The sequence below is a fragment of the Branchiostoma belcheri genome, unplaced genomic scaffold (genome assembly GCF_001625305.1).
Source record: "Branchiostoma belcheri isolate BF01 breed outbred unplaced genomic scaffold, Haploidv18h27 scaffold24, whole genome shotgun sequence".
NCBI classification, from domain to species: Eukaryota; Metazoa; Chordata; class Leptocardii; order Amphioxiformes; family Branchiostomatidae; genus Branchiostoma; species Branchiostoma belcheri.
The window spans coordinates 1,220,311-1,242,303 of NW_017803843.1; the positions used below are offsets into that span (position 1 = coordinate 1,220,311).

A 21,993-nucleotide genomic window follows, 5' to 3' on the forward strand; every position below is an offset into this window, starting at 1 on the left:
TGCAATATGGTAAATGTCAAAAGTAAACAACCAAGCAAACAATTGTTAGAATTTGACAATAAAAACAATATGCATCTAAACAAACACTGAATGTCATGCATTACAATATGGATACAAACTTGTGTAAAAAATATAAGATATTGACAGAAACATATTGCAACTTGCCAAGTACAAAAATGGCATGGCCATCATATGCATACATGCAGTTTTACGACAAAAAACTTCCTACAAATGCAACTGCAATTTTCTCACTTTTGTATTTTCAGACTAGCAGATACAAATGAAAGCATATCTGTACCATCAACACCACCCTCTAAAGTATGATAATTAAAAGATGCCAGCCAATTTTACACTGTGTAGACATTTCTTACCACTCAGTCATTAGTAACTAATTGCCAATGCAACAATCTGAATGCAGCCACATCCATATTGCATTAACAAGTGGGTGTTAACAGAAGTAATTGTGAGGAAATGCATACGAATATTCATGTCCATGAACTTATTTGCAAAGGAGCCATCCACTTAGGAATGGCAGGTGGCTCTTAGGGTAATCCCATATATCATGTAAAACTATTTATAAAGCAGAGATACATACGAAAGTAAGTAGGCAGAAAGAGCAAGACTTAGTACTGCTCCTATCTATGCAGACAGGATTACGTGGGAATATGTACATTGTACATCCTCTGCATCAGTTTGACGTATAGGATCATGTGTTTTCCTGTCACATGTATGTCTGCCCACGTCTCTCTGTACATGAATCTTTGATCAGACGTGATTCACAGACTACTACTAGTATACTTGTACTTTGCAAGAGATTCAGTTGGGACTTGGGAATTATTTCGTCTTTTATATTCTAGCCTATGCATAATGTATGACCAATACTCCCATACAGCCCACAAAGCTGTATCTCACCAATCATACATGTCCTTGGTCATACACTATATTTTGTTCATACACATAAGTACTTAGATTACACCAGTGCATTCATTACCATACATACTGACATACATGCAGGACTTTCCCAACATCAAGTTTGGGTGACATCTGGTATCCCGTGTCTCCCACATCAATTTCATGAATTTAAAAGGTTTAACCTTCTCCGTTCTGCCTACTAGTAACCTCATACTCAATACAAATGTGTGCCAAATGGCCAGGCTATCTTAGCAGGCTGAAGCTTAATTGATTGAAGTAGGCAAGTAATTAGATGAGCTTCGTGATGGCGATGCATGCCTATTCACTAGGCTGTGTGTTACTGACCTACTGGTACAGATTGTAGATTAGATCAGTCCATATTCTTGCTGGCAGAGGCAAATTTATCAACAAGTTCTAGCCTAACACCTACGTGTTCCCAGTTTACAGTAAAACAACAACACAGTAAACAGCTCATCTCCCATGGGAGATATAAATAGATCATTAAGTGGGTGACCCCGTTTGCCCTATGATGTCATTCTATCAATTCAGGGTGACATTCAAAGAAGCATGATGACTGTATGATATCTGAATATATTTTGGCTTTGCATTTTCTAGTATCTTCCAAATTTCAAAAGGATTTAGTAGGCATGGCACCAGAATAGAGAATGTAACTAACAGGTACATGTACTACTACTAGTATTCCAAAATTTATAAGAACATAAATCATGAATATTCCAAATTCAGAACACTATAAATAATAAATTAATTGCTAAGCAATGGGGGTCAAGGTCAATATCAAGTTATCAATAGTCCTAGTAGTAGGCTAATAAGCATTGATTTAACATTCCAACTGTGCCATTTAAGGATAGATAAAGGAGGCATGCAAGTACTGAAGTAGTGGACTGTGGAGCCAAAATTTTACACACATTTGCATTTGCACATGTTTGCACTCCTCACATATATTATAGACAAGCCTTCAAGACACACCCAAAGCTTGTATTAGTCGTAAACCTTTTCAGAGCCAAACATACTTGAGCTAACCTGACCTCACCCAAGTGTACACATTTGATTTGTACACATCTACATTCTTGAGTGTTCTTATCTGCAACTGATGACAGAGCTTTGCAAATAGAGAAGTATTATCTGTGGTCTGAGTGCAATAGAGCCAATTCAGTCATCAGACTTCAGTTAATATAATTTTCGTGTTAGCCTGAAATATCAAACTGCATGTCTACATGGAATCTGTAGGCTGTTAACTAGCCAGCGATATGAATCAATATCGTCTGGTTTTCATTATTGGGTTATCCTCCATGGATATTAATGGTAACTTTGGACAGATGCCACGCTAGTCTATCTACATGTGACATTATTACATTTAACCTACTTATTATATCAATAACAAAATTGCCATATGCATCATGAATGTCCACTTTTAACAGTATACATGTACATGACAAATAATGTACTACGAATGTGATGTACATTGACTCACTCAGTCACTGACATTTTTCAGTTTTCACTTAACCGTGATAATCATAACGATTTGTGTTTTTCAATTTGGATTATTTCGTGTTTACATGTTTATCATCTTCAGAAAGCAATACACAGGACCATCCCACTGGTGTACTTTGGACTGTTGACAAACAGGAGAAAGTATTGCTGCCCGGTATAATTGTGTGTCAAACTGTGTGCTCTCTCACTGACAGTCTTAGTCCCAGCCATTACCATTTCTATGTGCGACAATAAGATTTGATGGGACACAGGCCAGTAGCTTCTACTGGACACCTAAACTAAAGGCATGAAATTTTTCATATCATATTACACGAATTATGCGAATGCCCTTCAGTTATCAATGGACACTTTTTGGCAGGTAAAAATTATGGTGTTGGTCTTGGCCTGTGAAGCTGACAGTAATGCCCAGAATAATTATGCGACATGTTGTAAAAAGGCCAACATTGTGGCGTATTTCAGTCTGAGGAAAAGACAGATTTGCTTGTGCAATACTTGACCCCACACGACCTCATCCGGTACAGACGTGGGGTGTAACATCTGGGCCGAACTTCAGAATCAAATGTCAAAACATCCCGAAAATTCGTCACTTCAGCAGAATGCCCCCATGGCCCCGGGCAGCAAAATTTATGCAAAACACCTGAAGGATTTCCTAAGTAACACCAACAAGTGAAACATAAATTCATATTGATGTAATGACTGTCGGTCCCGGTATGAAGCAAATAAATGACCGGAATTGGTCATATGGGGGCTAGGGTCAGTCTGTTGGGAACAGACTGGTTTCTCAACTGTTGAAGGTTTCTGTCAAAATCACAAACCTAACCTAAAAACCTGGCGTGGGGTGCACTTCACCTACAGTCACACGTGTGCTGGGCTCGAAACGAGCCTCCCTTACCTTCTACAACGGCGAAAACACGTCCGACAAGCTCGCAATCTGACAAATTTTCCGTCCGTCCAACAACGTTAGGAGAAATTTTGAATTTCATGGCCGTTACTTGCTGTGTAAATTCGTGATCTGCGCATTCTACTGCGCAGGTTGAGATCATCCCTGCGCAATGCATCCTGGGCGTAAAATTAGACGTAACGAAAGAGTCCAAATTTCACGATGAAATATATAAAAAATCCATCATAGTTATAAATAAATGATAAAAAATAATTCTATTAGTATCATATCTTAAGTTTTGGTTAAACTTTGACAAATTAGGACACGTTCATTAACCGATTCCATAAGGGAATGCATGATTGGTTTACTTGGTATTGAGAATTTGGCGCGAAATCTAATATTCAAAGCAGAATTTCTATTTTCTGCCTGAGAATCGGAAGGAAGCTACAATAAATGTATATCATATGAGTACAAATAATATATTTGAGTCGATTTCGGTTTGTTTTTCTGGTTATTTTGAGCAAGTGATTGATAATTTGCCCGGGGTTTTGACCCGTTCCTCCGGTTCCCGCCAATGACGCAGATCCAGTCAGATCGCCGCTTGCAGACGACACGGCGGTATGGTACCGGGCATGCGCACTTCATTTAAGTTCCGGCGCGAAAACTTCCGTGGGCGGTCCAGTCAGTCCGGGACACATTCTGCTGTGTTTACGTCCATCCATAGTCTGTCCGTTCGTTAACTTTAGGAAGCATCCAGTCGTATATTCTCTTTAGAATCGAGTCGATCATCAGGACGTGAACTTTGACGTGAACAGTCAAAGGTCCCGAAAGCCAGACAAACGAAAATTACTTTCGGAGCTTTTTGCTTCCGCGTTCTCGTCTGCGCACGTTTCTGCTGTTCTGTTGTTGTTTACGATCCGCACGTCTGCCGACAAAACAATGCCAGGTACTGGAAGGTCACGGTCAGGCGGGCAGGCAGGCAGGGCGCCGCGGGATGACATGGCGGAGAACGGCGAGGGAGCGGGCGAGCCCGACGGACTGGAGGACCAGGACGGCCTGGCGTCCCCTCCCGCCGGTGGGGCGGACCTCCCAGACAGGAGACAGCTCAGGCACAAATATAGGACCCTCATCAACGAAACTCAGAGTAGGTATTTTTGTTCAACAATTTGAAACACAATAGATGAAACCCCAGTTTGTATTGTTATGGTAAGAGGGTGAAGTGACAATTGTGTCTTTGAAGCCTTTGAGCACTGAGGTGCTAGGTGTTGTCCATGTCTGTCATCTTGACAGTGATTGATTAGCAAGATAATGAACAGCAGATACAACAAAACAAAGCTGCAGAAAAACATGTTACAACATGACTTCAGACTCAGAGTGGAAGATTGCCCCGATGAATGTTGAAAATCTTTTGTGATGAACTAGGGCATACTATTTTATTTTTATCAGTAGCAATGCCTTGTAAACTTCAAACTTCCTTATCAACATCCTTTCATTTAGTATCAAATCCCAGTAGCTAGGCATATAACCTCCTTTGTTGTAGTTGTAGCTTTTGTTCTTTGAAAATATAATGTTGGCAGCTACACACTCTAGGTCTTCTTCTACGAATGTCGGACGTTTCGGCCCATGGACACTTCGGCCTGGACGTTTCGGCCACATGTGCTGGACGTTTCGGCCACATGTGCTGGACGTTTCGGCCACATGTGCTGGACGTTTCGGCCACGTGCCGAATGTCCCAATACTGGACACTTCGGCCTCAAGCAAGCAAGGCGAAAGCAAATCTGTGTTGCACAAGCTCTTGGCCGGAGGCAACTTCGGGGCGGCCGGCCGCCAGGAGCGCGATTAGTCAGGCTAGGCGAAAGCAAACATGGCAAAACGAATGTACATGTATTTTCTTGACAAATGCAATCATATCTCATTCTTATTTTCTTTTTCAGAATCAGTTTCCTACGGTGCTACGGTACCATCAGCGATAGAATAAAATCCGTTTCATCATACACAAGTTCGTGTTTCTTGTCATTAGTTTTCCAAATGATTCTTACATTTCTGTATGAAATAATATGAGCGTGTAAGGTACGCAGAGACGTCGTCGGACAAAAGGGCGCGGTCCCTTTTGACTTGAAATCTGATTGTCAATGTACTCCGAGAGACGATGAGTATACGGACATACTTATTTTCGTACAAGCAAAGAGCTTGAGGTTAAATATGTATTTAACCTCCTTGGTACAAGATAGCAACTTAGTATTTCAAATATAAGTTAACTGCGGTGGGTTTTATTGCAGATTTTCCGAATAATCGGTATGTGTTCATACATCATATCATATAGTACACCGTACATTTATTTGATAACTTAGTATTGTCAATAAATAACGTGGCCGAAGTGTCCCCGGCATGTGGCCGAAACGTCCACCGCATGTGGCCGAAGTGTCCTATTAAATGTCCATGGCCGAAGCGTCCATGGGCCGAAATGTCCTGCTTCCCCTGGAGACCATGTTTAGTCGAATAAATTGATGTTAAGCAGGGACAACAAATACAACATTTCATTTTCATCATAGCTGATTAACATCATTAAGTTTGACAAATATAACAATTTCATTCTGTAACGTCAGTACTGCATCTGTTGAAGTCTCAAAATCACTCTAGTCTAAAAAAATTATTTGCTCTGAGGTCGTTCAGACTATACAACTCATAATTGTATGCTACAAAGGAACCACCAAATAATTGTTCACATACTTTCTCTGAATCCCCGGGACTGCACAGAACACACCACAGGCAACGTTGTTCGTCGAAACACGTTGCTACAAGAGCGGGAGACGACAGAACGAGACAGAGAAGCCAACATTTTTCCCAGCACGGGCGCCGCCATCTTTTTCAGTGGACCCAACTATTAGTACTCTCGAGGACGTTTGAGCAGAAGATCGGGTTCATCAATTTGAGAATCAGTCTAAAACAGAAATTCATTAATAACCTACGTGATTTTAAACAAACTGTATAATAATCTAATATCAATAAATTTTGAGATGTTTTAAATGTACTAATGTATTCACTACCACCCCTCACTCAGGACAGAAGTGTGACAGCCTAAATCCGGGTCGAAGGTCAAACTATTTCGTAACTGGATCTCTCATACATGTTTACATGTTGCGACAGTTGCGACAGTACTTGCAGACTGTTATACATGTATTATTGTTGCTGCAAATTTGTAGAAACGAACGCGTTACAAAACCACGTTATGTCTGAGTCGGGAGGACTGGTCGAGAGTGAGACTGGGTCAGGGGTCGAAAAAAACGTTCCTGCAGCAACAGGTAACGGTAAACACTGGTGCTCCTGGCTACAAATATAACGCGTTAACTGTGCAACATAGTACAATGACACTTTGTCGACCGATTTCTGGCAACTGTACCATGCAGGCGCCGTGATCCATGTTGCGTCACGGCAGCCGTTTTGGCCTGGCACTTATCCGTGGAGCGCTCACGCTAGCTATTACTACAAACAAATTAACGTTACCACAAGATTATGACAGGACATCATCTAGAAACATAGATTTCATTGTTCATGTTATTAGCCCTGTTAGGTAGAGGTTTAATAGGCATGCCCCATTCACCCTTAGTTATATGGATGTTGGCATATCTACTTTTAATAATATAATGGAGTAATCTCTTTAATGGATGTGTAGCCTTCAAAACTTTGCTCTGAATCGTTAATTATATACCAGGTAGACTGGAAGGTTTTGTTCTTATCTTCCCCAGTTGTGACAAAGTGCAGCATCCGACAGCAGGTTTGGGACCACATTGAGAAAAATGACCTTGCCAACTTCCCTCGGCCAGTACATCATCGCATCCCAAACTTTAAGGTGAGAATCAACTTCTTTCACACCATCTTTTGGTTTAATCACCTCCATGGTGAAATGTACCGGTAGCCAGCTTCCGCCACGTCGCGTGCCTGTGAAACTGGTGTGTTATGCTGAGGGGCAGTTATACAGACTATACAGACACAAATCTGTCTGTCACCTTTGTGTGCCAATTTTTGTAACACACTTGCTTTTACATCACAGAATGCTGCTACTGCTGCAGAGAAGATTACTGCATTCAAGCCTTTCCAACAGGCACGGTTTCTGAAAGTCGACCCAGACAGGCCCCTGGAAAATGTCCGGTTCCTTATCATGGAGGTAAGGTCACCTGTTACAGGAATCTAGGAAATGTTCATTTGACTATTCATCACAGAAACAGTACCCATATAACCATTGGAAAACATTACCCCAGTTCATGTTACTAAGGCTTATACTTGACATGACTACATTCAGACAAGTCATTGATAATTCAAAATACATGTACATAAAGTTTCATAAAAAATTTTCAGGAATGTCCATTAACTGTTCAGTTTGTCCTTGTTAATACCATAGATGGATTTCCCAATCATGTGTGATGTATACATCCTTTCCCAGGCAGGTAAGACCCTCCTTGTGCCAACCCCCCGTCTGAGGAATGGACTGTTCAACAGGATCACTCCACCTGCTGGTGCCAACAAGCAGTCACTCAGGACCTGTGCAACAAGACAGGTTTAACAAATATTCATATAAATTTTGCCAGCCCTAAAGTCTGGTCGTTTGTTTTATCTTACTCTATTCCTAGCAATGCTCATTGATCCAAGCTCTTTATAGCCAAGGTAATACATGTACAGGTGTTCACTGCCTTCCTCCATATCATGACTAACTGGGTAACCATTCCTGTCTCCCTCTGTCTCATAATTAAAGGGTATTGATAAGCACAGCATTCCTGTAGGGCTGGATGACATGGTCAAGATAGACCTCGTTGTCTGTGGCTCTGTCGCTGTGTCTAGAAAAGGTGAGAGTTTAATCAGTGTATTACCGCTATGTATCGCATTGCAATTTGTCTGATACAACAAATACATATAGATGATAAATCAAATTACCAAGTGTGATAGGTAATTTGAGTATGATATTTATCTGCAGGCTACAGGATAGGAAAGGGTGAGGGGTATGGAGACATGGAGTGGGCTATGTTAGTGATCATGGGAGCTGTCACCCCAGACACTATCATTGTCACTACAGTTCATGACTGTCAGGTGAGCTTTCAGTTTGGAACAAAACTTTGATATTGAAGTTTGGTTGCCCAACTAGATAAAAGGTGCTTTCTTTACAACAGTATTGCAATTTTGGGCAAATGATGTCAACCTGTAGTCATACTGTCTATCATACTTATATGCTGTTTCCTTCTCCAGGTGATTGACATCCCAGAGGAGCTGGTTGAGTCACATGACATCACTGTGGATTGGATCTTGACCCCAACTGAGGTCATCCAGACCAACTGTCAGCGACCCAAACCACAAGGCATTATCTGGTCCAAGGTACTCCACTTACCGTAATTCATCATGTTGATCTCTGGCATTTCCAATAGATTCTGATGATCCATGAAGAGTGTAAAGAATTTCATCTTATTGCCATTGTCTGGATACTAATGTGTTTCTCAGTGTAACTAGAAACTGCACAAGCTCAACTTCTCAACCTTTCTAAAGGTGGATGCAGAAATGTTACAGCAGATTCCCATTCTGCGGAAACTGCGACAGAAAGAGAGGGCTGCTGGGAAGGATGTGCAGATAAAGGCTGAAGGAGAATCTACAAAGGATCTAGATAATGCTGAAGGAAAATCTGGAGAACTGGATAAAGAAAAAGGTGAGGTTTGATGCTGGACCTCACCCCAAACTACATGCAAGTAACAATACTTTTGTAATATGACTCTTTTCCCAACAAACAAAACAAGGACCTGATTATAGATACATTTTTCCACCTTAAACAATATGCCCACTATTAACAAGACATGCTCCTCATACAAATGTACCTTGCTTTCCATTGAAACTATTGGCTTGTCTGGTTTAGACAGGAGGCAGCCTTGAGGAAAGCCAAGAGAAAAGCCCACAAGGGAGATGAAGCAGAAAGCACAAGTAGCAGACACACCTAACAATCAGGACAAGAACTCTGCTGGGGAGGCCAGGAAGAGGCCACCACAGGACAGAGATCCTTCTCTCACTTTGTGGGTGGGAAAACTTCCAGGGTCACCTTCAAGAGAGCAATATCAACCCGCTACGTGTGATCTGGAAGGGGAATCGTGGGTTCGCTTTTCTAGAGTTCAAAGAAGCAAGTGATGTTGTTGAGGTGGTGAAGAAACTGCAGGGGCTGGAGATCAGTGGTAAAAAGGTCACAGTGGAAAGGGCAAAGGGCAGGGACGAGATGGAGACAAGGAGGTCAATGGAGAAAGCTGCAGCTGATAGCAAGCCTGAGGTTGTGAACTGGTTGCTTGCAAGAACAGCAATGTGAAAAATGCTAAATGCTGATACTAGTATGAAAGTTCATCTGTGTTGGTATATAACATTATGATAACAGTTAAACTTTACGTGACCAACACCAAGTAAATTGGGACTTGGTGTTGGTCACGTAAAGTTTAACTGTTATCATAATGCTGATACTAGTACTTTATCTTCTGACTTCCAAAGTGTAAAATGTCTGTTATTTAATCATGCTATACCCAAGCATGTTAAAAAAATCATGAATGATGAAGCTAATCAAGGAGGCTAAATACTTGTATTTAACCTCCTTGAGTGAATCATGCTCAACAGGGGAAAATACCTAACAATGTTGCCATTGTGTTTGGTTCATTTTGGACAGTGATGATAAAATGCGCAAACATTTGGCATTAAATGTGTTTTCACTGTACACTAATGTAGTTCATTTTTCTTAATAGATTGCTGCAGGCTAAGAAGGCAGACAGTGCTCAAAGTTCATGTTAAAAAAAAAACTTTTTGCCATTGTTACAATAAGATTATTGCCTTACTGAAAGTGAAGCAGGAAAACAAAACTTATCTTGCTACATAGGTAAAGAAAGCAGTGTAGTGCTAGATGTCAAATCTTTTATTTATTCCTGAGAATCATAATGGTATCTTTGTTACAAAAACATGGCTAATCAGCCTTATGGTTTGTAGTTTGTTATGCCGAGCAACGTTTGTAGAGTAGAGTAGATGTCTTCGGTATTAAAGGTAGGAGCTTAGTTCCAGTTTAGGCCGTATAATAATTTGTACTGTGACTCGAGTCACTCGACACACAGTTGATCATTAGCTCCCTGGTGATACAAAACTTTCCCTAGCAAAATATGCACTACTTTTATTTTACAAGGGAGGTAAGAGGAAGAAGAAAAACTGTAGCTCCTTGGTCAGAAGTTGTGACAGCATGCACTGAGGCTGATCGGGCTGTGAAATTACTGATTGTATGCTGCTGAGGAACCACCAAATTATTGTTCACATACTTTCTTTGAATCCCCGGGACTGCACAGCAAATACCACAGGCAACGTTGTTCGTCGAAACACGTTGCTACAAGAGCGAGAGACGACGGAACGAGACAAAGAAACGTTATTTTTTTCCAACACGGGCGCCGCCATCTTTTTCAGTGGACCAAACTACTCTCGAGGAGGAGTGAGCTGAAGATCGGGATAGTCAATTTGAGAAGCAGTCTAAAACAGGACTGTATCAATAGCTTATATAATAATGTGATGAAAAATGTAAATATAAGAATCTATCATCAATGAATTTTGAAATATTTGGAATGGAATAAAAATTTCACTACCACCCCCCAATTAGGACAGAAGTGTAACAGGCTGGATTCGGGTCGAAGGTCAAGATATTTCGTAACTGGATCTTTCCGGCGTCCACCTTTTTCCCCATCCATATATTGTAGACTGTTATTGCAAATTTGTAGAAACTAACGCGTTCAAAACCAAGTGAGAAGTCATGTCTGACTCAGGAGGACTGGTTGAGAGTGAGACAGGGTCAGGGGACGAAAAGAACGTCCCTGCAGCAACAGGTATATTGCGATTAAACTCTGCTGCTCCTGGCTAGATTTCTGTATCATTCTCTACACGTAACGTTACCTGAGAGGTGAAGGAAATGTCAGCTCTTCATCAACGTACTGAAGCCTGTATTTATCATCCTATTTGAACAGACCCATGACAAAGGGTAAAACTAACAGGGAATGTAACCTATAAAGCCATACTTAGCAGGTAGACTGTTGTTAAAGTGTCATACTAGTATCTTCCCCAGGTGTGACAAAGTGGAGCATCCGACAGCAGATTTGGGACCACATTGAGAAAAATGACCTTGCCAACTTCCCTCGGCCAGTACATCATCGCATCCCAAACTTTAAGGTCAGAGTCTCTTTTTTTCATGATATCTGTGTTTCACTATCTTTCAGTGAGCCACTTTTCATCTCACTTACTTCTATTATATCCCAGAATGCTGCTGCAGCTGCAGAAAAGATTACTGCACTCAAGCCTTTCCAACAGGCACGGTTTGTGAAAGTCAACCCAGACAAGCCCCAGGAAAATGTCCGGTTCCTCATCATGGAGGTATGTTATCTGTATCAGTATACAGGTATAACCGCCCCTGGAGGTAACACCAGGATTCTAGATTACAGGAGTCTAGGTTACATGCAGAGGAAATTTTCTGTTGAATATTCATTATAGAAATGGTTCCGTATAACCATTGGAAAACATGTATCTTACCCCTGACACATTCAGATATGTAATTGCCTGTTCAGAATACATCAAGTTTCATACAAAACATTTTCAGGAATTTTCCATTGTTCCATTGGTCCTTGTTAGTAACATAGATTCCTTTATTAGACTGATTTTCAGATTATATCTGATGTCAGATGTATACCTCCTCTCTCAGGCAGGTAAGACCCTCCTTGTGCCAACCCCCCGTCTGAGGAATGGACTGTTCAACAGGATCACTCCACCTGCTGGTGCCAACAAGCAGTCACTCAGGACCTGTGCAACAAGACAGGTGTCAAGTTTAACAAATATTCATATAGATTTTACCAGCCCTTTTTTAAAAATCCTACACTAACATCAATATCACTCTTGATGCAAGCTTTTCTATAGCCAAGGTAATACAGGTGTTCACATCTTTGCCTTATTCTATTTTATAACTAACCATTCTGTTTTCCTGTCTCTGTCTGTCCCATATCTAAAGGGTATTGATAAGCACAGCATTCCTGTAGGGCTGGATGACATGGTCAAGATAGACCTTGTAGTCTGTGGGTCTGTCGCTGTGTCTAGGAAAGGTGAGTGGGTACTGTCTATTTCACTTTGAGGAAAAATGTGCATCTGGTAGAGCCGTAGATAGAACTTTATTAGCATGTAGCAGTTTCATTGCTTTACTGAATTTCTTCCTAACACACCCTTCAAGTGCTTGGCAGAATTAAAGAGACTTCATACCATGTATATTGCACTGCAATTTGCCTGATGCAACGGATAGATGATAAATCAAATTATTGTGTGTGGTAGATAATTTGAATATGAACTTTGTCTACAGGCTACAGGATAGGAAAAGGAGAGGGGTTTGGAGACATGGAGTGGGCTATGTTAGTAACCATGGGAGCTGTCACCCCAGACACTATCATTGTCACTACAGTTCATGACTGTCAGGTGAGCTTTGGAACAAAAGTTTGATGTTGATGTCTGGATGTTTAACTAGATATAGAATGTGTGTTATGTCACAAAAGGTCTGCTTTCCTGTCAACCGTGAATACTGTGATTTATGTCAACCTGCATTCAGATCATCATATTGATTGCCATTTCCTTCTCCAGGTGATTGACATCCCAGAAGAGCTGGTTGAGTCACATGACATCACCGTGGATTGGATCTTGACCCCAACTGAGGTCATCCAGACCAACTGTCAGCGACCCAAACCACAAGGCATTATCTGGTCCAAGGTATTCAACATGTTATTCTCTGACATTTTCAATAGATTATGATGATCCATGAAGAGTATAATGAACTTCATTTTATTGCCATTGTTTGGATATTGATCAGTGTAACTGGAAACTGCACAAGCTCAACTTCTCAACCTTTCTAAAGGTGGATGCAGAAATGTTACAGCAGATTCCCATTCTGCGGAAACTGCGACAGAAAGAGAGGGCTGCTGGGAAGGACGTGCAGATAAAGGCTGAAGGAGAATCAACAAAGGATGTACAAAAAAGGGCCGAAGAAAAATCTGGAGAACCTGCTAAAGACAAAGAGAAAGGTGAATTGTGATGCTGAAACTTACCCCAAACTCAGCAGTAATATTGATATTATGTCTATTAGATATAGAAAATTTGCCTGTGATGTTTTGTGACATGCTTTTCAACAGCCCTGTTTAATTTTGTTGTCTTTTGTTCTTTTCCCCCACAATAAGGCAATGACCTGATTTATTATAATACACATGTAACGCTACATGTATTGATTTTTTCCAACTTAAACAAGATGTTAACTAGGAACAAGGTATGCTCATCTTACAAATGTTCATTGAAGCTATCTGCTTGTCCGATTCAGGCAAGAGGAGGCAGCCTAGAGGCAAGCCAAGAGAAAAGTCCACAAGGGAAAGGAAGCAGAAAGCACAAGTAGCAGACACACCTAACAATCAGGACAAGAACTCTGCTGGGGAGGCCAGGAAGAGGCCACCACAGGACAGAGATCCTTCTCTCACTTTGTGGGTGGGAAAACTTCCAGGGTCACTGAGGGTCAGCAACTTTAAAAATCACCTTCGAGAGAGCAATATCAACCCGCTGCGTGTGATCTGGAAGGGGAATCGTGGGTTCGCTTTTCTAGAGTTCAAAGAAGCAAGTGATGTTGATGAGGCAGTGAAGAAACTGCAGGAGCTGGAGATCAGTGGTAAAAAGGTCACAGTGGAAAGGGCAAAGGGCAGAGAGGAGATGAGAATGAAGAAAGCTGATGGCAAACCAGAGGAGAATGCTGTGAACTAAATGGGAAATGGCAATAATAGCTTGCAAGAGCAACAATATGAAAAATGCTAAATGCTGACCATCAGTAGCTTTCGTTCTTAATCTGATGTCTTCCATAGAGTAATATGCTATGTATTATATAATTATGATAATAGCCAATGGTGGAAGAATACCTCATTATGCTAAATGTTGCCATTATGTTTGGTTCATTTTGGACAGTGATGATAAAAGGCTCAAACGTTAAATGGCACTAAATTTGTCAGCATTGTACACCAATGTGTTTTTTTTCCTTGTCAAAAACTGAATATGTAATTACCTGAGGGCTAAGAGGGCAGACAATGCTCAAAATGGTATGTTAAGAAAAGCTTCTTGTAACAAGATACCCTTGTCTTCCTGAAGGTGAAATGGTAAAACGAATGTACATTTACATGTACACTGCAGTAATGCAGTGTAGTGCTAGATGTCTCTTCTGTAGTTGTAGGCAGAAGCTGCCAGTTCCATATTTAATGCTTGAAACATGGCAATTATAAACTCATTTCTTTGAAGATAACCCCTTGCTCTTACCAAGGTGGTTGATACCTCCATGCTCAAAGAGTTTCAAAAAGTTGTTGATGGTAACTGACAAGCACAGACAAGACCATTTGAAAGGAAGTTTAGTTTAAGTTTAAAATTCATGACACTGATTGTCAACAGATGAAATTTCTGTAACTGATACTCCAGAGAAGATGAGAAGAAATGGGAGAAACTATGCCAGATAGACTGTTGGGAGATCACTCACCTGTTCAGCTTCATTATTCACGAGAGAATCATGAGGCCTGTAGGCAGCTTTTCATTGAGGTTGTGAGGGAAAAGGTAAGGGTCAGACAAAATAAATAACAAGGATGCAGGTTAAATCATTATACACATCGTTATACACATATTTTTACACATACATGATTAAAAATGCATTTGAGAGCTGGTAACATTAGTAGTGATTAAAATGGCCAAACACATGACTTCATCGTCATTCCCAGAACAGCTTTAGTAGACTACAGCTAATGCCCAGTGATTTCAGAGATATGGAGTTATTGGCAGTTATGCAACTGCAATGATATGATACATTTTTGTTATCTGGTAACCATAACTTGTAACGTTATTTACCGGTAATACGTTTACATCACAGCCATTGATTATAGATTATATAACAGTTATTGCTAGTTTGAGTTGCTGCTTGCAATCCCAAAGCAACCCCTGAAAACCCTCAAATACCAGTACAGTTTTCAGCTGATCAGCTGTTATTCTGAAAAGGAGGTTCTTGTGGCTTTCTTTTTCTTGGTTTCCAAAGATCCCAAACTTTGCCAAAGGTTGACACGTCAAAGGTTTGAAAGCCCTAAAGTCACCCCTCCGTATAGAGTGGTACATCCCGGCGTCTGGGAGGTTTGAATGTTCCGGTGACGTTTGGTCACGTGACCTGTGCTGGTTCCAGTGTCCCAAGTGTAAATATACTGGCAGTACATCTGTGCACGGATTGCGGATCTCCACAGTTTTCCCTGCATTTAGGTGAGTTGTGCTCGTCGCTGTAGCTAAAATATACATTCTTGTAGCACGTTTAACGTTTCTGTATTCCGTGGGTACAAAGTCATGAGAATCCCGGCGGCACGAAACAGTTTGAACAGCGAGAAAGCGCCGGCCTCCCGTAGGTTTGTAACGTAGAACATGGAGACTGCAGGTCTGTGCTAGCAGCCCGCAAACAGCTTTGTGTTGTTCCTAATTTTCTCCCAGGATCGAGCCTTTAAAGACCGTGGATAGCACAGGCCAACTCCTTTAAACAAGTCTACTTGGCTATCAGCTCCACAATAAGTAAGATAAGTGTCCGGCCTGGTAATACATGCCGATCAGATCGCGGTGCCCAGCCGGGGCAGATCCGGTGAGATGTGATCTGACAGGATGCCACGAAAAAAATTATCCGTCGCCGCAGGCGTCCAGGTGGGGACATACCGCCTCTTCCTCCGCAAAAATTTGACGTCTTAGTCATACGTAACGTACTCTCTGGACCTTTAAAGGTTTGTAAAAATCATTTACGGCAGTTCTAACTTGGTGGAGAGTGCTAGTTATTGATCGATAGTAAAGCAATATTCACGATTGGAGCGACCGGAAATAATGGTTAAAATAGCCCCGGCTTGTTTGACATTTCTAATGATAGTGTGCATGGGCTTGTCTGCGCATGTTTTGGTACTCAAGCCACAGGGGACTGGACTGTCCAGCGGTGTGGCCGGAGAAAGGCAGGTCTTGTCAACAACCTTGGGGTGGACAGATTGACCCCCTCTAACAGGGAAGGGTCAAGGCAGCAGGCAGAACACTTGATCTTGTTCAACTGTCAAAAACGGTCCTTGTTCAATAGGTAGGGGGTGTAGGTGGGGGAGGTTGTGTCGTAAGGCAACTCAATAAATTGCTTAACTTCAAAGTCCTGTCTCCTGATGCTTTGAAAGTAGGACAGGAAAACCTTATAAACCAGGATTTAGATACCTTGGGGCAGAGGAACTGATCAGTTTACAGTCCTAGAATATGGACAGATATACTTGCCACATTGATCAGCTGCATTTGGTTACTTGAAAGCATACTATTATATTCTGATATATAATGAAGTCTTGAAACTTTTCCAGATTTACCAGATTGCTTTGAATGTGAAGAAGCATTCATGTACATGTACCATACTATATATACATGAGTGTGAAGAGATTCTAACTGCTCTGCTTACCTGACTGATTATTAAGTGACAACTATATAAGTTGTTATTAGTAATTCTTGTAAATTGTGTCACACAGCAATAATTTGCATAGGCATTCAAAACTCTCCAGTCAATTTCTCCTAACCCATTTATGTCAGATGGTTGCTAGTTTGTTATGCTGTGCAACATTTGTATTTGTGCTGTGACTTGGCACACAGTTGATCATTAGCTCCTTAGTGATACAAAACTATCCCTAGCAAAACATAACTAAGTCTGTTGTTAGAATAATTGAAGCTTTGTTTAATGATATCTGACATGACCACACAGGTATAATCAAGTATATATATATATATAACATACTATCAATGAAATTGATTGGAATTCTATGTAGGTCTGTGTTTGGAGGAGAAAGAAAATCAAACCAGAAGCTCACAAACATCTCCTCAGGCAGTTGACCTTTGAGTGCCAAATGAGTTGAAATTACCACTGGTTATTCCTCTAGGCTATTATTATACATAGTATCATAGTATCAGACATTCCTTCTCACCATGGTAAATTCTAAATGTTGCTGACTAACTTGACTGTAAGACTACATTGTACATATTGAAATGTTGTGTTGGTGTTATATACATGTTGTAGTTAGTTTTCTGGCGAAGAGTCTGGCTAGAATGGGTTCGAGAGTATAAGTACACTTCAGGGGATGGTGATACAAAGGCTGTAGTGTGGACCAGATCTCACTGGTCCAATCTTGCAACATAAAAGAGGTACATTTCACTCATTCACACTCTTTAAGCTCCTTATCAATTATAGAAGCACTGGAGAACAACAATCCTTGAAATTTTGTCTAATCGTATTCTGTACAGCTGTAAAATCATTTCAATGTTGTGCAGTGTGCACACATATAGGAATTCAATTTGCAGCCATTTTTATTCCTTTCTAAAGAAGTATATGTTAGATCTAGAATCCCATTCTAATGAAAGGTCTCAGGGATATGATGAGACAGACATTGATCTGCATCACTTTGGTGAATCATGGTGTGAAATTCCATGTTGATGTGGAGAATGTGAAGCATGCCACCTGCCAAAGTGCAGCATGAACTTGGCATTCATTCCAGTCCTATTTCCTTATCCCAGTCTGTTTAAGGTAGCAAGTTCCTGATGTGATCTAATTCTGCCATCTGCGGCTGCAATATACATCCTCTGGTTTTTGTTTGCCAAAGGAAGTCTGTCACCCTAAATCGTATCTTGATCTTGACCAGACTTCCTAGCTGGTAGCTTTATATAACTTATGGCCACCCTCTTATACTTTGGTTACAGCTTTGTACTTCTTGCCAAACTGTTGTGGCCTACATGTAAATTTTGTGATACATGTGTAGTATTGTAACTTTTGTGCATGTTGAGGTGTAGTATAATTTTCTAATAAAAAATCATCAGTTAAAACCATGGGGTATGAATGGAATAATTCTATCTTTAAGAAGTTCCCCACAGTATTCCAAGAAGTTGAAATAAAACTGTGTCTGTCAAACTGGACATGTAATCCTGTAGTGATAACATGTAGTGCCCTTGCTGGTGAACCTATTCCAAACTTGACCCTGTTTCCTTATTAGCCCTGTAACAGTGGTCTGTTTGTTCTGACCAATTTGTGACAGACTCCCCCCCCCCAAACAAACCATGACTCAGTTCCTCTATACTTCAAACACTCATATGCCCTTCAAAATTTGAATACAATAGAAAACTTATAGTAACTAGCGCTTCAAACAAATCACCAACAGAATGCTTCATAATTCACTTCCAAGTTATAATTTTCCCATGCTGAACCTTAACTTAAGTTACTAGCCTGGTTACCAAACCTATCATAGCTCCCGAGTCCTACATCCTCAATATTTGCAGAGGATGTAGGACTCGGGAGCTAATAGGTTTGGTAACCACCAGGCTACTAAGTTACTGCAACAAATGTTTATAGATGGGCATTGTTTTGTTGCATGTACATGTCTGATACTGTCCCTTTTTCAGAATTTAGCAAATGTAACGAGGTGCCATATTATGTGTATACCAAATATGTGATACCAGTGGTATTTGCCAGGAGTTGAAGTACCAAAAGAGCCTGGAGTGTTCTTATGAATGGTTTTATGTATGGCATGAAAATGAACTGACCAGCCAGTAGAAATGCAAAAGTTGTTCAGTACAGTATGGCTTACAAAGACTCTGTACATTCTTGTCCATGTAACATTTACATACTGTTTAGATAGCAGTATTATGTCTGATTTCTGTGGAGGATAAAGTGAGGTGAGTGGGCATTTCTTCAGACATGGAGATGGCCTTGATTGGCTGGTGACAGGACAGTCTTGTTTTGATAAATTGACCCATTAGGAAGGTTGGGTCCCTTTGTGTGAGTAGTTACCTAAATCTGCTGACTCCCAAGTCAAGGATAACTGTTCATACAGAGAGGCAAAGAGTGTAGATATCTCAAGGCCAAAACAAATTTAAGGGTATAAAAGGGGGTCTAGCACACAATGCTGATATTGTTATCTAGGATTCTGGTTTCCAGAAGACCACTTGCACACCCTCTGTAGAAGAAGTTGAGTTAATCCTGGTGTGAGCAGACAGGTTACACTGCCAGGCTGGTGAAAGATGTCATGCCCAGGACAAGGTCAGGCACCTGCCATGGTGGAACTGCTAAACTCAAACATTAGTGTTTATCACCTAGAGTGGGAGTTTTTCATGTCTGCTTGCAAGGAGAGTAATTTATGATATTGATATAAGGTTCTGTAATGATGTGACCCTTTTAGTTCAGGCTAAGCACATGTCTATACAGTACTTAGTACTTACCATAATGTGATATAGTGTTCCACTTGACAGTAGCTTCACAGGTTTTGATTTACCAAGTTGCATATGATCCAGCCATATTGACTGGGAACACAGTTTGATAAAGACTGAACAGTGTAGGAGCTTAGGGTCTCACCAATCTTTTTCACAATGGATGGCCATTCAGCACACAATCTCTCTTTGTCATTTTCATGTTGACACCTTATTTTTACCATATGGATCAACATTACAGGATGCTTGGCTACAAGCCCCGTGTCCATGTAGGATCTGCAAAAATTCTGTGTGGAATGCCCTTCATCTGTCCCTGGTTGTCTGTATCAGAAGAAAAGTAAACAGTTGAACATGTCCTCACCATGCCAGCAAGGATCAGGACAGGTAGCTTATGGTTTCCGAAATGTTCTAGAAATGTAGCAAACAGTTGTTTCCTGTTTTGTTTGTTGTAGATCTATTAAGTTGTACAGGGGTATTTGCTATCATGACAGTATCATAAAATCTATTGAGTTGATACCTCCAAGTTAGACAACTTCTCCTTTGTAACAGTATATTTGCAAAACTTTCAGTGTTATGGCATAGAACCCAGGTGTTAATCCTCCACTTAATTCTCAGGTAATCTTATTGTTCCAGTGCAGTAGGGGTCCATTGTTCTGATGGGGGTGACACAAACAAGGCAGTTGCATGAACTGCTGTATTACTGTAATCAGGCTGTTTATACCCCCATTCATACTGGGATCAATTAAATGGGTCTAGACAAGTTTTCTGGAGAAATGAGCTCCTTGGAAGAATGCATATTTTGTCTGAACAGGTATAACCCAATTTCTAACCATATTACCATGGTAGAGCTAAGGCAAGAAACATTTTCACAATTTCATAGAAGTAATATACATGTACAAATCAATGTTGATGTTTATTTTACTACCTGAAATCAAGTTGTTCATGGGTAACATACTCACCACCAGGGTATAACCTTGGTTATACGTAATAAGTTAGTATTTATACAAAAAATGTTGAGAATCCACTTTGGGTTTATAACACAAGAAACTGCTCTGGCCTTATGAAGTTCAAGTGAATAGACACCAGAAATATATGCCCAGAACATAATTACTCTATCTACAGTATTGAGAAGCCAGATAAAATATACCTACCCTGTCCCAAACTGAACAGGGCCTTTTTGTGTCAGTGATCATTTGTGTTGGCAGGGTGCCAACAATGAACTTTGTTTTTGATGGCAGTTGAAACTGGCTGCCATTGGTTGGCATCTGTTTTGTACTTTGAATATATAAATTACAAAACACAAATATATTCAGAGAAAGCACTGTTTGATGCATGCAGGTGTTCAATTCATCATATTTTTATTTCAATTTATTCCCTACATGACATGGCATGTTACAATTATTTATATAGTCAGGTTGGTAGGCCTTTCCTGAAATAATTTGTAACCTTCAGACATTATAATGTTTCACTGATTAAGCAGTGAAAATCCAGGCTCAGGTGTGGTCCATGCAGCCATGTAACAAACCTGTGAACACTACATATATGGAGAGCTCTTCATATCTCAAAGCTCTTGAGAGAGGTCAAAGTCTCACCTTTCCACTGGAGTTGGCAGGATTCCAAATATACATGTACCTCACATGAAGGTATTACAGACTTACCATATTATAAGGCAAGGTCTGAATATTAATATGAAGATAGAAATAATGATAACAGTTTATGCTGCACTTGTGTAGGATCTCAAAAGAAAAGGTAATGGTACATTGGTAGGTAGCTATTCATAGACGATAATAAATGAAAACCTAGCCTAAGTTATGTCTCCTGTGGTAAACTATGTTCTGGGAGCATCTTGCAGCTTGTTGTTTGTGTTGTGTTTGCACCATTATCAGATAAACACAGAAGTGTCTGAAGATCCTACCCTGTGCTGATTGTTGGATATACAGACTTTACTAAGTAGGAAGCCACCCTCGGTAAGACACTCAGGTTTCATAACAGTTGGTCCGACCAATGGCAATTTGTTTACCTTAGGATCTCCTATTGCAGTACGTTATATAGACTCATACAGGACTGTTCACATCATGACAATGGGGTCTGTGATTCAGTTTCCTTTTGTCCTGTTAACATTCTGTATGCAACACGTCATGCATGTGTGTACAAGTAACCATGTTTTGGTTCATTAGCAAGAGATTTTAATGTTTTAATGTTATGCAAAGCTACCTCTTTGCACTGTCCATAGATATTTGCTTTTAACTTTCAGAGATTTGTGATGATTTAATTTTTATTCACTGTTTAATCAACTAACAAAGAGAATTTGAAATTGCTGTCCAGTAGATCAGGTAAAAAATTGACATTGCCATCTACTTCTTTTGTAGTACAAT

At 40.4% G+C, this 21,993-nt stretch overlaps 2 protein-coding genes across 5 annotated transcripts in view; both read left to right on the top strand.

Moving 5' to 3' along the window:
• Window positions 1-5,976: 5,976 nt before the first annotated feature.
• Window positions 5,977-15,078, top strand: LOC109471053 (methenyltetrahydrofolate synthase domain-containing protein-like). 4 transcript variants are annotated; one of them, XR_002140291.1, is made up of 14 exons: window positions 5,977-6,606; window positions 7,051-7,154; window positions 7,356-7,469; window positions 7,746-7,859; window positions 8,055-8,145; window positions 8,274-8,386; window positions 8,543-8,668; window positions 8,837-8,993; window positions 11,397-11,512; window positions 11,600-11,713; window positions 12,039-12,152; window positions 12,684-12,796; window positions 12,959-13,084; window positions 13,230-13,395. XR_002140291.1 is itself a non-coding variant. In XM_019770235.1 (12 exons), the coding sequence occupies exons 2-12, from the start codon at window positions 8,309-8,311 to the stop codon at window positions 14,114-14,116; spliced, it is 1,632 nt and encodes a 543-aa protein (XP_019625794.1). In that variant the 5' UTR covers window positions 7,763-7,859; window positions 8,274-8,308; the 3' UTR covers window positions 14,117-15,078. The 4 variants fall into 4 exon arrangements, 3 of the variants coding, with proteins under 3 accessions (XP_019625794.1, XP_019625796.1, XP_019625797.1); XM_019770235.1 differs by lacking the exons at window positions 5,977-6,606; window positions 7,051-7,154; window positions 7,356-7,469; window positions 8,055-8,145 and adding exons at window positions 12,342-12,432; window positions 13,686-15,078 and having other exon boundaries at window positions 7,763-7,859; XM_019770237.1 differs by lacking the exons at window positions 5,977-6,606; window positions 7,051-7,154; window positions 7,356-7,469; ... (3 more) ...; window positions 8,543-8,668; window positions 8,837-8,993 and adding exons at window positions 9,731-11,172; window positions 12,342-12,432; window positions 13,686-14,990.
• Window positions 15,079-15,551: 473 nt separating this feature from the next.
• The window catches only part of LOC109471055 (signal-induced proliferation-associated 1-like protein 2), a 52,820-nt gene continuing 46,378 nt past the window's right edge, over window positions 15,552-21,993 (top strand). The window contains exon 1 of the mRNA XM_019770241.1: window positions 15,552-15,634. The gene's annotated coding sequence lies outside the window, so the exon portion shown is untranslated. The remainder of the gene's footprint in view (window positions 15,635-21,993) is intronic.

Bases quoted from the DNA above. Each gene is read 5' to 3' on its own strand.
- LOC109471053 (XM_019770235.1), top strand. From the start codon at position 8,309: ATGGAGTGGGCTATGTTAGTGATCATGGGAGCTGTCACCCCAGACACT. The intron at 8,994-11,396 runs GTGAGGTTTGAT...GTGTCATACTAG, and splicing joins AGAACTGGATAAAGAAAAAG to TATCTTCCCCAGGTGTGACA. The intron at 12,153-12,341 runs GTGTCAAGTTTA...CCATATCTAAAG, and splicing joins GGACCTGTGCAACAAGACAG to GGTATTGATAAGCACAGCAT.